The sequence below is a fragment of the Nicotiana sylvestris genome, chromosome 11 (genome assembly GCF_000393655.2).
Source record: "Nicotiana sylvestris chromosome 11, ASM39365v2, whole genome shotgun sequence".
NCBI lineage: Eukaryota > Viridiplantae > Streptophyta > Magnoliopsida > Solanales > Solanaceae > Nicotiana > Nicotiana sylvestris.
The window spans coordinates 142,695,510-142,709,817 of NC_091067.1; the positions used below are offsets into that span (position 1 = coordinate 142,695,510).

The window sequence follows — 14,308 nt, forward strand, 5'->3', positions numbered from 1 at the left end:
AAAAGTGTGAAAGATAACTTGCATTGTGTAGTAAAACCAGCAAGAAAATAATCAGTATTATTTTTAGCCCCACGGTGGGCACCAAATTGTTTACCGTGAAAATGGTAATAACAATTAAATTTGATTTAATGGTTCTAAAAATACATGATCTATTTTTATGCTAGTTGTTAAGTAGTTGATGCTATGTGAAAGACTTAGAAACGATATAAGAGCTTGAAAGCAAGGTGATAACCAAACCGTATGATTAATAATCGGGGTCTCGAGCTTGCCTATTCGATGGTCTTGAGGTCGAGTATGATGCTCAGCTGGGAGCTATCGAGGGTGATAAATGGAGACTAACAGTCATAAATAAATCAATGATGCCTCTTTATGGACAATAATAAGCAATAAATGATGTAATGAGATCAAGAGAATGTGTTAGAGAGCAGAGAGAATGTTCTTGTAAATTTAGTATTGAGCAACTGATGTTTACAAAATGACATGGATTACCTTTATATATGAGAGAGAATCCCAATATAGTGCAAATGCATTGATTACAAAGATATGGAGCTGGTACAACCATTTAATGTCTTGATTCGCTTTTTTGGACTAGTCCATTAGGCTTTGTCAGCTATATGTACATGCCTTGGGAACTTTGCCCTGATCCACCGAGACCGCTTGTTTACATTGCCTCGAGGTTCATCACCGAGAACCCTTGGAGTCGATCACTGAAAATCCTCGAGATGCCTTGATGATTGTAAAATAGGACCATCGATTTCTACTGTATACAATAATTTTTATGATAAATATAATTTATTTTATGATAAGCATATAATCATAAGTTTTAATTATTAATAATTGACAAAAGTTTCTCAGCAAAAAATAAACCTAAATAGGACAAATTATTTGAAGAGAAACAAATATTATCTTCATCACCACAACACTTAGAAACCAATACACCAAAAATTTGATATGACCTCATTTATTACATACAGTTCAAATATATAAATATTAATACACAATCACATAGATATAAATATGCAAAGTAATAGAGAATTTGCTTATCTTAAATACTCAATGAGAATTGCAGACTTGAAGAGGTGGGGAGGGGGTGAGGGGAGAGGGGGTTTAGGTTGAATACTTGAGGCAGTGAGTATCGATGTAGGAGTTTTGTTCTAAAAGGGAATATTTGAATGATAAAATAGTAAAAACTTTGGTCAAACTTAAAGTGCTTATAAGCTAAAAATTCATAAGCTGGGGGTGACCAGCTTATGGCTTTTGGCTTATTTTTGACATATAAGCACTTTTAACTTTACCAAACGTGTAGATAAGCCGAAAAGTGCTTATAAGCTAGTTTGACCAGCTTATAAGCTTAGCCAAACACCCTCTAAGTTACTTAGTGGCTTTAAGTTGCGGCATTAAGTGACCAATAAGTGCATTTAAGTGGCAGCATTACGTGACCAATAATTGCCTTTACGTGATGGCATTAAGTGGTCATTTGGTAGATTGTATAAAAATAGTACTGAATATGATGTACTAGTAACATTGAAATTAATTATGTTGAGATTATTTTTTATAGACCGGTTGGTTTTGGTATATTAAAATAGCATGCATTGCATAATTTTTAAACAAAAAATTATTTATGTACAAAAATACCCTTCACATTCTTTGGAAAAGATTTGAAAAGGATTTAAAGGGATATTTATGTCTTTATACATGTTTATCCATGTATTAAAAATCATAATATTGTTAATGCCATAATTTTTTATTCTTAAGGGGTATACCAAAGCCTAAAAAATCACTTATTATTAATTCGGGGAGTATCAAATAACCCCTAAGTGGCTAATAAATGACTTTAAGTGATGTTGACTAGAGTTAGTTAAACAAGCTGATAAGTTAATTGTATAACTATAGTCAGTTAGTTAGTTAGTACAGTAAGTAGGAGTTAGTTATACTGTAGTTGCATAAATATACGGTACACCCTATAAAGAAATACACGCTTGTATCATTCTGTTCTTCTTCTTCTTCTTCTAATACAGAGATCAATTTCTCTCAAGTGTGGGTTTCCTTTGCGTGTCTTCTTCCTCTCGCTACCTCAATTTCACAATTCTGTGGGAAATTATCCAATTGTAGCGTGTAGCTGAAAACCTAGGGTTTAATCTTGAAGAAGAAACTGAAAATAACGATTGGAGAAGAAACAACTACTGATATGCCAATAATGCAGCTGCTACAGCTATGTTTCCGTCAATTGACCACAATCATCCACTCTTCTTTCAACCAACAAACACTCCAGGTAGCAATCTGATCTCTCTTCAACTTACTAGTTCAGATAACTACGCGATATGGAGTAGGTCTATGAGGATTGGTCTGTTAGGGAAGAGTAAGTTGTGCTTTGTGGATGGTCGATTTCCTACGTTCAAATTTGAACCTGAACTTCATTATCAGTGGCAGAAAGTGAATGTTGTAGTTCTCTCATAGATAATGAATACAGTAAAGCCAGGATTACTTAGTAGTGTAGTATATTCCCCTAATGCTCATAATGTTTGGGAAGACTTAAAGGAGAGATTTGACAAGGTAAATGGATCTAGGGTTCTGTATCTCAGTAGAGAAATTCATAACATCACTCAAGGTACTATGTCTGTTGCTGACTACTTCTCTAAGCTGAGAGATCTTTGGGATGAGTTCAATGCAATAATGCCATGTTCTGGTTGTCCTTGGCCTGAATCAAAGAAATATGCCCAATATTTTAAGTATCACAAGCTACTACAATTTCTGATGGGATTGAATGAGTCCTACTCATAGTCAAGGAGTCAGATTATGATGTTGTACCCAATTCCTATCATTAACAAGTCCTACTCACTATTGATTGATCAAGAAAGCCAAAGGAGTCTGGCTAATTTTACTCAGATTAGTCAAAATACTGAAGGCATAGAAGGAGCAGTGTTCTATAGTAATAAAAACTTAACAAGTGCAGGTGGAAATTTCAAGTTTAGAAAGAATCAAGTGTAGTGTGACTATTGTCACTACAATGGGCATAGAAAGGAGAATTGCTACAAGCTTCATGGCTATCCTTCAGACTTCAAGGGAAAAAAGAAAGGGCAGAACTCTAGAGTGTATTCAAATAATGTGAGTGTTTTAATGTTTCCAAATACTACTGAACCTGGCAATCAACAAGGTGCTTATGGAACTCAATCAGGAATACAGCAGGTTCAACATGCCTACATGCCTCAGTTTTCTCAGACTACTCCAAATAATAGTCCTACTGCTCCTTTCTTCACTAAAGAGCAGTATCAACAGATACTTCAGATGCTAGCCCAAAGGGAATGAAGAGGGTCCAAAATCATCCAGTAAGCTAGCTGCTGCAGGTACTCTACTCACTCTAATGTCCAATTTTCTCAAGCAAAATTGGATTATAGACACAGGAGCCTCAAATCAAATGACTTCTCAACTTGATGCACTTACTTCTTGTCCGTCCATTCCCAATTCTGAGAAGTTCAAAGTCCAATTACCTACTGGAAATGTAGTTTCTGTATCACATAAAGAAACCTCATTAGTACTTAGAAATAACAATATTTCCAATGTGTTGTACATTCCAGAATTTAAATACAACCTGCTCTCAATATCTCAACTCACCAAAGAACTTCAATGCATGGTTGCATTCTTCCATGACTTCTGCATTTTCCAAGATCTCTACAGTGATCAGGTGAAGGGGATTGGTAAGGAGAAGCATGGCTTGTACATACTTCAAGGAGGACTTTCCCAGGATTCATCAGCAACATCAATCAATAAGTGTGCTCACGCAGCTAGCTTAAATAATTTTGTAGATGTATGGAATTGGAGACTCGAGCATGCTCCTATTGATGTAATAAGGAAGTTAGATGCTCTTAGTACCCTAAAGAAAGGACCTCAATACTGTCATGTATGTCCAGTTGCTAAACAGTCCAAACTACCTTTTCCTCTAAGTACTTCAGTATCTAATGTTGCGTTTGAATTAGTGCATTATGATATTTGGGGGCCATATAGAGTTCCCTCATATAATGGTAAGAGGTACTTTGTTATAGTAGTTGATGACTATACCAGATACACTTGGATTTTCTTGCTCAACTTCAAGTCAGAAGTTATAGTTGTACTAAGAGACTTTCTAACTCAAATAAAGAATATGTTTTCAGCTTCCATAAAAGTCTTAAGAACTGATAATGGTAGTGAGTTCTTTAGTAATGAGTTTAAACAATTGCTTTCTACTCTTGATATATTTCATCAGAGTTCATGTGTTTACACACCTCAACAAAATGGAGTTGTTGAGAGAAAACACAGAACAATTCTAGACATGTCCAGGTCTCTTAGATTTCAGGCAACTATACTCCTCAGGTTTTGGGGTGAGTGTGTTACCACATTAGTCTATCTCATCAACAAACTACCCTCTAGAACTCTTGGGTACAAATCACCATTTGAGTTGCTCTACTTACATCCTCCTTCTCTGCAACACTTAAAAGTTTTGGTTGTCTGTGCTATGCAGCATGTCCCAGTATTGTTGACAAGTTCTCACCAAGAGCTATTCTTGTTGTGTTCCTTGGTTATTCCTCCTCTCAAAAGGGCTATGTCTTGTATGACTTGAATGCTAAGTCTTCCTTTGTTAACAGAAATGTTGTCTTTCAGAAAGGTATTTTTTCTTTCAAACATGTGTCACCTTCAGGTAGCACTGTGTTTCATATACTGGATCTATTATCCTCAACTAGTACAGATCCCAGGCCTTCTACTGCAGATTCCTCACCTGAAGTTAGTCCTTCTTCACCTGAGTCTAACACTACATCTGAGGGGGACTACACTTCACCTCCTGAAGATACTATCACAGATATTGTAGCACCAGAAGATCCTCCACCTAATACTCCTCTTGAGACTGATCCTGTGACTGCCCCACCTGATGCTGCTCCTATTCAGGTCAGAAAATCCTACAGGACCAGCAAACCTCCCATTTGGATGTAAGACTATATGGTGCAATCACATGATGCGTAGTGTCCCTATCCTATTTCTGCTTATGTCAGTTACTCTCATATCACTCCCTCATATAGCAGAGTATTGGCTGCCTATTCAATTGGTTCTGAACCTCAATCCTTTATTGAGGCAGTTACAAATCCTCAATGGGTGGAGGCTATGAGGCTGGAAATTGCAGCATTAGAGGAAAATAAAACCTGGAGTATAGTTGATTTACCTCCTAGTAAAACACTTATTGGTTGCATATAGATATTCAAAATCAAGTATAAGGCCTCAGGAGAGGTTGAAAGATACAAGGCCAGACTGGTTTCCAAAGGTTACAGTCAAAAGAAAGGTTTAGACTATAGTGAAACCTTCTCTCATATTGCTAAAATGGTCATAGTTAGATCAATTGTGGCCCTTGCTGCATCTTAGCACTGGATGATTTATCAGATGGATGTTCATAATGCATTTCTAAATGGTGATTTGGTTGAAGAAGTGTATATACACATTCCACAAGGGTTTGCAAGCCAGGGGGAGACTAAGAAGGTTTGAAAACTCCACAAGTCATTATATAGGCTTAAACAAGCACCAAGACAGTGGAATATGAAGCTGACAGAGGTACTTTTGCAGATGGGCTTCAAGCAGAGTCATTATGACTATACATTGTTCATCAGAGAAGCAAATGGTGACACAGTTATTATTCTTATGTATGTGGATGACTTGCTGATCACAGGGAACAATGATAAGTCATTGCATGATACCAGGACACAGTTGCAGAAGAAGTTCAAGATGAAGGACTTAGGGGAGCTAAAAAATTTCCTTGGCATTGAATTTTCCAGATCAAAGGAAGGAATTCTTATGTACCAAAGAAAGTATGCACTTGAATTGATGTCTGAAACAGGTTTAGGTGGTGCAAAGCCCTCTGGTACACCATTGGAGTTGAATAAAAAACTCACATATGTAGAATGTGATAAGTGCAATCAGATTACAAATCAAGAAGGTGATCAGAATCTTAAAGACCCTAGTTGTTATCAGAGACTTGTTGGAAGGTGTTATACATCACCATGAACAGACTAGACATTGCTTTTGCAGTGCAGGTCCTAATCCAGTATATGCATTGTCCTAAGGTGTCACACATGGAAGCTGCTCTCAGGGTAGTCAGATACATCAAACAAGCACCAATCCAGGGGCTACTTATGCCTGCAGAAAGAGCAGACAAGCTGATTGCTTATTGTGATTCTGATTGGGCATCTTGTATAGAGTCGATGAGACCAGTAACTGGATACTTGGTTAAGTTTGGAAATGCACTGGTGTCTTGGAAATCAAAGAAGCAAATGACTGTGTCCAGAAGTTCAGCTGAGGTCGAGTTCAAGAGTATGGCCTCATGTGTAGTAGAGGTCACCTGGATGATAGCTCAAGGAACTTGAAGTGAAGATTCAACAGCCTATAAGTTTGATATGTGACAGCAAGGCTACAATACAAATAGCAGCTAACCTTATCTTCCATGAAAGAACTAAACATATTGACATTGATTGTCATTTTGTTAGAGAAAAAATTTGTGAAGGATTGCTGAAGACACAGTATGTGCATACTCAAGACCAACTAGCAGATCTACTTACAAAGAGTTTGGGGAAGTTTCAACATGATCAGCTGCTGAATCAATTAGAAGTAAAGAATGTATATAAACCATCAGTCTGAGGGGGAGTGTTGACTAGAGTTAGTTAACCAAGCTAATAAGTTAATTGTATAACTATAGTCACTTAGTTAGTTAGTACAGTAAGTAGGAGTTAGTTATACTGTAGTTGCATAAATATATTGTACACCCTGTAATGAAATACACGCTTGTATCATTCTGTTCTTCTTCTTCTTCTAATACAGAGATCAGTTTCTCTCAAGTGTGGGTTTCCTCTGCGTGTCTTCTTCCTAAAGCTTGATCTTCAGATCTATGACAACTAACAAGTGATAGCATTAAGTTAAGTAGTTAATAAGTACTTCCTCCGTTTCAATTTATGTGAACATGTTTGACTGAGCACGGAGTTTAAGAAAAAATGAAGACTTTTGAAATTTGTAGTCCTAAACAAGTCAAAAATGAGCCCAGAGTATTTGTATGGTTATAAAAGCTTCTCATTAAGAGTAAAATTGTAAATTTAAGCTAAATTATTACCAAATTTAGAAATAGTTCATTCTTTTATGAACGGACCAAAAAGAAAATAGATTCACATAAAGTGAAACAGGAGAATACTTTTTAGGTGACGGTATTAATGGCTAAGTGTCTTTAAATATCAATATTATTTGTGGCTAGTAACTGCCTTTAATCCTTTCTTTCAAACAAGAAAGAAAAATTGACTTGGTGTCATAACATGTACGAAGAGTTGTCAGATTTTAAAAATGACCATAGTATTTTGAAAGCGAAAGAAATCTCCATCAGGCTTCAGCTAGTCCACCAACTCTTGCCACCAATGTTTTTTTTTTTTTTTTTTTTGCCTACTTTCCTCACCGAACGGCCTACTAAACTGTTTTGGCCAATTTTTGTCGTCTCTTGTCCTTGGCCCGATTAGTCACGTCTCATTTCTTAATAAAGAATGTCAGAATTTTAAAAAATAATTTTTTGAAGTTTTTAAAATTTTCGAACAATTTTGAATTTCATCTTTAAAGGAAAAATCGAAAAATTCATTGTCTAATATTAATTTCGAAAAAAGTACTTTTTAGGTGACGGTATTAAGTGGCTAATAAATACCTTTAAATATCAGTATTATGAGTGGCTAGTAAATGCCTTTAATTCTTGCTTTTAAACAAGAAAAGAAAAATGAACTTTGTTGCCATAAGATGCACAAGGAGTAGTCAGATTTTGAAAGCGAAAGGAATCTCCTTCAAGCTAGTCCACCAACTCTTGCCACCACTGTTTTTTGCTTACTTTCCTCAGCGAATGGCCTATTAAATTGTTGTGCTATAATCTGGTCAAGTTTTGTCCCGATTAGCCCCGTCTCATTTTCTAAAAGAAAAGGCATGTCAGAATCTTAATGTCCGGTTCTGGATTCCATCACGTGATAGTTATGCTCTTTCTCCATAATTCTTAATTATTACGGTGGTTGCTGTAGTGATAAGCACCTTCCACTTTCACTCAAGAGTTCGAGTCATCCAAAAATAAGGCGGAAAGTTCTTGAAAAGAAGAATACCGAGTCCAAACTTTACTAGTGGGATTATACTGGGCAATACTCCGTTCAACTAGCTTACATCTTAGTGCGCATTTGGACATAAGAATTGTAAAAAAATTAAAGTGAAAATGTAATTTGAAAATTAGAGTTATATATTTGTACATGAATATAATTTGGGACTGTTTTTGAATTTTTCTGGGTAATCTGAAGTGAAAATTTTAAAAAATAATTTTTTTTAGAGTTTTTCAAATTTTCAAAATTTTTTGAATCATCTTTAATCGAAAAAAATTTTCAAGGCCAAACAATGATTTCGAAAAAAAAAAAAAATCTTTTGTTATGGCAAAACGGTCCTTAATCTGATTAGACTCACTCATATTTTTACTCAACTCCTCAGGTTAATGTCGTTTTAGAAAAGGCTGAACTAGATACAAGATTACTACATCCGCTTTAATTTAAAAAAGTTACTTTGATAGGACATGAAGCTTAAGAAAATAATAAAAATTAGTAAAATCAGTTATATTAAATTCGTTATAATATTTGTGTGGTTATAAGATATTTAAAGCTCGTGCGGCTATATAAAGTTATTCTTGCATTAAAATAATGACGTTATTTACTTATTAGTCGATTTTTAAAATAATGGTATTTTTAAAAAAAACATATTCAAGATTACAAATTATAATATTTTTATAGTTATACAAGTTTTTCCCCGAAAAAAGTCTATTCATTCTTGAATTGCATACTGAATTAAAATACATTATATAAATTGAGGTACTATAACAAAACTCAGTTGAACTCGTTGGCTTTGACTCCGAGACGTGAATTTATGATTTCTAAAACATGATTGCACCACTAATAAATGGTATTAAGTGGGAATTAATCTTTGTTTTTTTGGGCAAATAACTCATTATTCAAACAAGTGCACCATTCCATATTTTTAGAGCATAGAAGTTATCAAATAATATTATACTAATTCTAGAAAATACATACGTAAAATACCTAATTTGATAAAAAAAGATCATGAGTTCACATACCCTATAATTGAAGCAAAAATCCGTCCTGGCGGGAAGCTTCGAATTTAAAATTCTGCCCGACATATTCTTATCAAAGGAAAAATGGGTAACCTATATCAATACAATTGAAATCACTGAGAATTTGTCCCCTTGACAACATAAATTAGACCTAATTATCTGATTTGAAAAGAAAGCATATGAAAATTACAGCAAACCACTATGGATGAGATTAAAAAGTAGATCTGATTATTTAAAATGAAAATATAACCCAAGCTCAGTGGAAAACTATTGTCAGATTGTTACAGTACATAATATAAGTGAAACCTTGAATTTTCTTCCCTTCTAATCTTAAGTTACAAGTTAGAACTTAAGAACTTGTTTCTTTCGACTTCCTTGTTTCCCCATTGCCTTTTCAAGAGCTGTATGAAAATCATTAAAAGGTACTAACTCCATCCTGTATTAAATATTTCAACACATCAATATCAGTACACTGTTCATTTAATGTTACTTACACTTTATTGAAATAATGTAAAGCGAAAAACAAAAAGTCGTCCATATCTAGTGATATGTGAATTGCTCCACAATCCTAGTTGGCGAAAATAGCTTATAAATAAGAACGCTCAACCTACCCCTGCTCAAATGGGGGAAAATTCTCAAGTCGATTAACTATATACTCCCTATTATTGTAATTTAACTTTTGTGCATCGATCAAATAACATAATTTTTCAACTACAAGTAATTTGATCTATATATAGAGAGAGAGGGCGAGAGATCGTACTCATATTTCAATCTCCCGGCACGGGCAAGGGCCAAGAGATAATCAATCGAACACCTATATTGTGCTTGGTCTAAATTCTTTTCTTGCAGCCAGAATCCTCTCAATGAAACATCCTGTAAAGAAAGAAAAAAAAAAGGAAAAAAAAATCCCAACAACATTTCAATATTCTTTTTCCAACCAAGTATGTAATTAACAATCCAAAAGATTATGTAATGTTTAAATTTCATATTTGACTGTTTGAAACTAACCTTAAAAATGAAAGATGAAGTAGATATTGTAATAGGTTTCTTTGACATCCCTCCATATGTAACCATAGTGCCACCTTGCCTGAAATATCATGGTATTATGTTAATTTTCTTTATAACAAATTGGTGAAAACTTAAGCTTAGAAGAAAACCAAATTAAATTAACAAAAGGTGTCTCACCTTAATAATTTTATAACTAAAGTAGCTGCATTGCCACCAATACAGTTCAAACCCAAACGAGGTTCAGGTATATCATCCTAGAACATGCACATAAATAACACCGGAAATTAGTCACTGCTACAACATGTTAAAATATATTAATAGTATAAATTAATTTGAAGGAGTCTTGGAGTAACGGTAAAATTGTCTCTACTTATTAGAGTTTGAGCCGTGGAAGCAGCCACTAATGCCTGCATTATAGTGGGCTATTTACATCACATCTTTTTGGAGGATGCGACCCTTTTCCGAACCATGTGTGAACGCAAAATATTTTATGCATCGGTATAAATTAATTTGTGGTCTAGTATAAACATACCAAGAGACTTTTGATAGATTTCACATCCAATTCACTCTCAGTAAACACCAAATCAGCACCAAGTTTCATTAATTTTTCTTTAACTTCATCAGATCCTGGCTTATCTCTTATGATATTGATGCTATGAATTCCACGAACTCGAGCTAGCTGAATAACACATTGCCCCACAATACTTGTTGCTCCATTTTGCACAATTGTGTCTCCTATTTTGTAGAGAGAGTAATTAGTAAAAAATTAGATGGTTTGAAGAAAGAAAACTAAAGTAATTAAAGAGTTTTTGGGAATTATTTAAACCTGGTTTTAAAGCCACAAAGTCCTCGAGCATTCTCAAGGCGCTCAAAGGATTAACAGAACATGTGGCAGCATATTCAATTGGGGTGCTTTTATCAATTTTGTGCCATAAACTTTGGTCTTCTACAACGTAGGTCTGCCATGTACCTGAGTAGATACATAAATACAAATGTCACTGCAAATTACATAATTTAAACTTAGTGAATTTTTGTTGCTTATATATATGTGCCTAGGGATGGCAAATGGGCAGGTCGGGTGGGGTCGAATATAGACGGGTCAAAAGGGTAATACAAAAATGGATAAATTATTCGACCCGACCCATATTTGATATGGACAGAAAATGGGTTAAAAGACGGATAATACGGATATTCATAGCTTTTTGAATATGACCACTTTTGGGAGAATTCTTAGTCTCGTAAACTTGAAGAACCCCCAATTTCAGTCTATACAAATATAAAAGTTAAACTCATTAGTTATTCATTGGTTATCCATTTTCTAAGCGGATAATATGGTTTTATTCCATATTTGATCCGTTTTTGAAGAGCTCAATAACCAACTCATTTTTTGTAGATAATATGGGTGAATAACTGGTTTTTTTAATCCATTTTGCTACCACTATATGTGCCAATAATTTGTTCACACAAACACATTGCGTATATAGTCTGAGTTAGATCAGCAGTTTAAGATTCGAACCCTGGGTATGGAATCGTCTTAGTTAGGGAGCATTTTACTATCAAATGTGACACTTTCTATGCAAATCCGGATTCAATCGGTTCTCAAAACGAGTACCGGACACGGAATAAAAAACCAAAAAAAAAATAATGTACACCCATTTCATATTTTGAATCTATTTAACAACATAAAAGTACCTGGAATATATGCAGAATGAATAACCAAATCTCCATGGGAAAGAGTCTTAACTGCAGAGCCAAAAGAATGTACTTCTCCAACCCCTTCCCATCCACCAATTGTTGGTACTTGTGGCCGTACTGGATAGACTCCTGCTATGCAATAATTCAGCAAAATTTATGGGGTTGGTGGGAGAATATCTATTCTAATAAAATTACTATTACTGATAATAAGGAGAAAAATAGTTGTAGTAATAAAACTTTTGATGCAAGATGATGCCAAAAGACTAGTTAAATCAAGGTTAGTGAAATTATTAGCAGGTTATTAGTTTGTCTAGAAGGCGGTTCAGTGCACTAAGTTCTCACTATGCGCGGGGTCTGGGGAAAGGCCGAATTACAACAGTCTATTGTGCACAACTTTACCCTGCATTCTTACAAGAGGTTCTTTCCACGGTTATTAGTTTGTCTAATTGTAAAAATGTTTACATGATAGTGGATCTCATATTAAAATAATAGTTAGTCACTTCATTAGGACATTAATTTGTATAATCCTGGAAACTTTTACAAGACATGATAACCCTAATTACTATAAATTACTAAGGTAAAAAAAACTAGTAGTACTAATTTATATAGTGGAAGCAAACTTTGAATTTATATCATGTGCTTCAAAGAGAAAACAGAAAAACAAAACTCAAAAGGAGGAACTTTAAGCATTTTCCTCTTTATGCAGTTTGATTTGGTAAACTGTAATTTTTCTTTGTAAAATATAATTATGATCCCGCCTAATTTTTCACGCTCTACATATGTGTAGAAAATTTTAACCACGTAAAATCATCACGAAACTAGCTATTCCAATTATCGTTTTCTCCTTTTTCCCAAATTTCATTTTTGAAGTTTCTTGGACAATGAAAATATTTTTCAAAAAAATATATAATTAAAAATTAATAATTAGCTAACTGAAGAGTGTTTTAAAGAAAAAATTGAGTCTTAGAAATTAATATAAGATCCAAATATTAGTTAAAGCAAGTAATATGAAATTAAAAGTTTAAATTATTATAAAAAAATATTTTCGCTCGTAAGGCAAGTCGTTTTTATTTTCTGAGAGCGAACATTTTCTGGTAGTCAAACACTAGAAAAATGATTCACTAAAAAATACATAACTTTTTCACAAAAAATACATTTCTTCATACAAAACACATCCTAGGGGTCAGATCTCAAGGACACAAAAAAATGCAATGTGATTTATTTATACTTGTCCTAGCATTGGAAGCCAAAGTTATCTGATCAAGTGTGGAGCAAGAATTTAGGTTAAGGATTCAGCGATCAATAGCTTTGGATCAAACTCATTATTTTCATTTAAAAAATTCATTAAATATATAAATTATTAATTTGCAATTAATAACTTAAAACGATTAGAATCATAAATGGTAAGCTTAAGCTTCGCCTCTTCTAACCTAATATTTGTGAAGTAATTATAAATTGCAAGTAATGACATGAACGAGCAACGGAGCTGGGGATTCGAAACTGCTTGGTCGAGAAATTATACTTTGTATGTAAAGTTAATTTTTTTTGTACAATATATGAGATATTGAATTTCTTTGGTTTCTCCGCATATTTAATTTTATTTTAATTTTTAAACTTTTTTGATAAATTCTAGCTCCGCTTCTGACACCACGCAATTCGCCAAATAAACCCAAGTTATCAAACCTTCTATTCTGTTAATATCGGCAGGGTTGATTGGAGCTGCGAGCATTCTTACACAGACGTCGTTCTCTGTGATCTTCACAGGCGGAATTTCAGTCACTCTGCAGAAAAAAATTTCATTTTAAAAATGCAAAAATACACCAGACAAAAGCATTTCTAATTGTACAGTATGAAATGGCCGGTAGTAGTACATTTAAAAAAAAAAAGTATGAACAGTGTAAAACTAGAACAGGAACGTGTATGTTGCGACGGACCTAGTGACGGTGTCAGGAGGGCCGTGCTGGTCGTAGACAACGGCCGTAGAAGGCGGAGACACGGCGGCCGGAAAATCTACGATAGACTTTTGTTTTTCATGGCAAAAGGGAACGTAATGTGAACGTTGCGATAACATTATTTCCTCTCTCTCTAGTGTTTGTACACAATTGCTAAGATTGGAGAAGTGTTGGTACTTAAATAGTGGTAAGCAAGAGATTCGCTGAAACCTACCACTGATTTTTATTTAACATATGCCCGATTTTTATTTAACAATACACCAAATATTTTACTAGTATTTGGACATAAAATTGGTTGAAACTTGAAAAAAAAAACTTTTTGGAATTGTGTTGAAAAAATAACATTTAGAAGTTGAAGGTGCGTTTAGACTTTGGACATGCATTTTATTTGAAAAAAGAGTCAGAAGTTTTGTCGGTGGATGAAAAAATTTCACCCAAAAACTGCCCTAAACCAGTTTTTGGAAATGTGAATCTTTTTTTTTTTTTCTCAAAAAATGATCATATTCAATGAACAAAT

The 14,308-nt window shown here is 34.3% G+C and overlaps 2 protein-coding genes across 6 annotated transcripts; one reads left to right on the forward strand and one right to left on the reverse strand.

Annotated features, from left to right (window-relative positions):
- Nucleotides 1-5,556: 5,556 nt before the first annotated feature.
- Nucleotides 5,557-6,909, forward strand: LOC138881769 (uncharacterized mitochondrial protein AtMg00810-like). The gene is made up of 4 exons (XM_070162030.1): nucleotides 5,557-5,953; nucleotides 6,046-6,327; nucleotides 6,518-6,630; nucleotides 6,832-6,909. The coding sequence occupies exons 1-4, from the start codon at nucleotides 5,557-5,559 to the stop codon at nucleotides 6,907-6,909; spliced, it is 870 nt and encodes a 289-aa protein (XP_070018131.1).
- Nucleotides 6,646-13,947, reverse strand: LOC104212083 (enoyl-[acyl-carrier-protein] reductase, mitochondrial-like). Of its 5 annotated transcripts, none has more exons than XM_070162971.1 (10): nucleotides 13,774-13,947; nucleotides 13,523-13,620; nucleotides 11,837-11,968; nucleotides 10,971-11,114; nucleotides 10,677-10,879; nucleotides 10,322-10,398; nucleotides 10,145-10,223; nucleotides 9,897-10,009; nucleotides 9,140-9,229; nucleotides 6,646-6,905 (listed from the first exon to the last, which is right to left on the reverse strand). In XM_070162971.1, exons 1-9 carry the CDS (start codon nucleotides 13,908-13,910, stop codon nucleotides 9,184-9,186), a joined length of 1,029 nt encoding a protein of 342 aa, XP_070019072.1. In that variant the 5' UTR covers nucleotides 13,911-13,947; the 3' UTR covers nucleotides 6,646-6,905; nucleotides 9,140-9,183. The 5 variants fall into 5 exon arrangements, with proteins under 5 accessions (XP_070019072.1, XP_070019073.1, XP_070019071.1 ...); XM_070162972.1 differs by lacking the exon at nucleotides 6,646-6,905 and adding an exon at nucleotides 7,710-7,884; XM_070162970.1 differs by lacking the exon at nucleotides 6,646-6,905 and adding an exon at nucleotides 7,710-7,945.
- Between the last annotated feature and the right edge of the window lie 361 nt (nucleotides 13,948-14,308).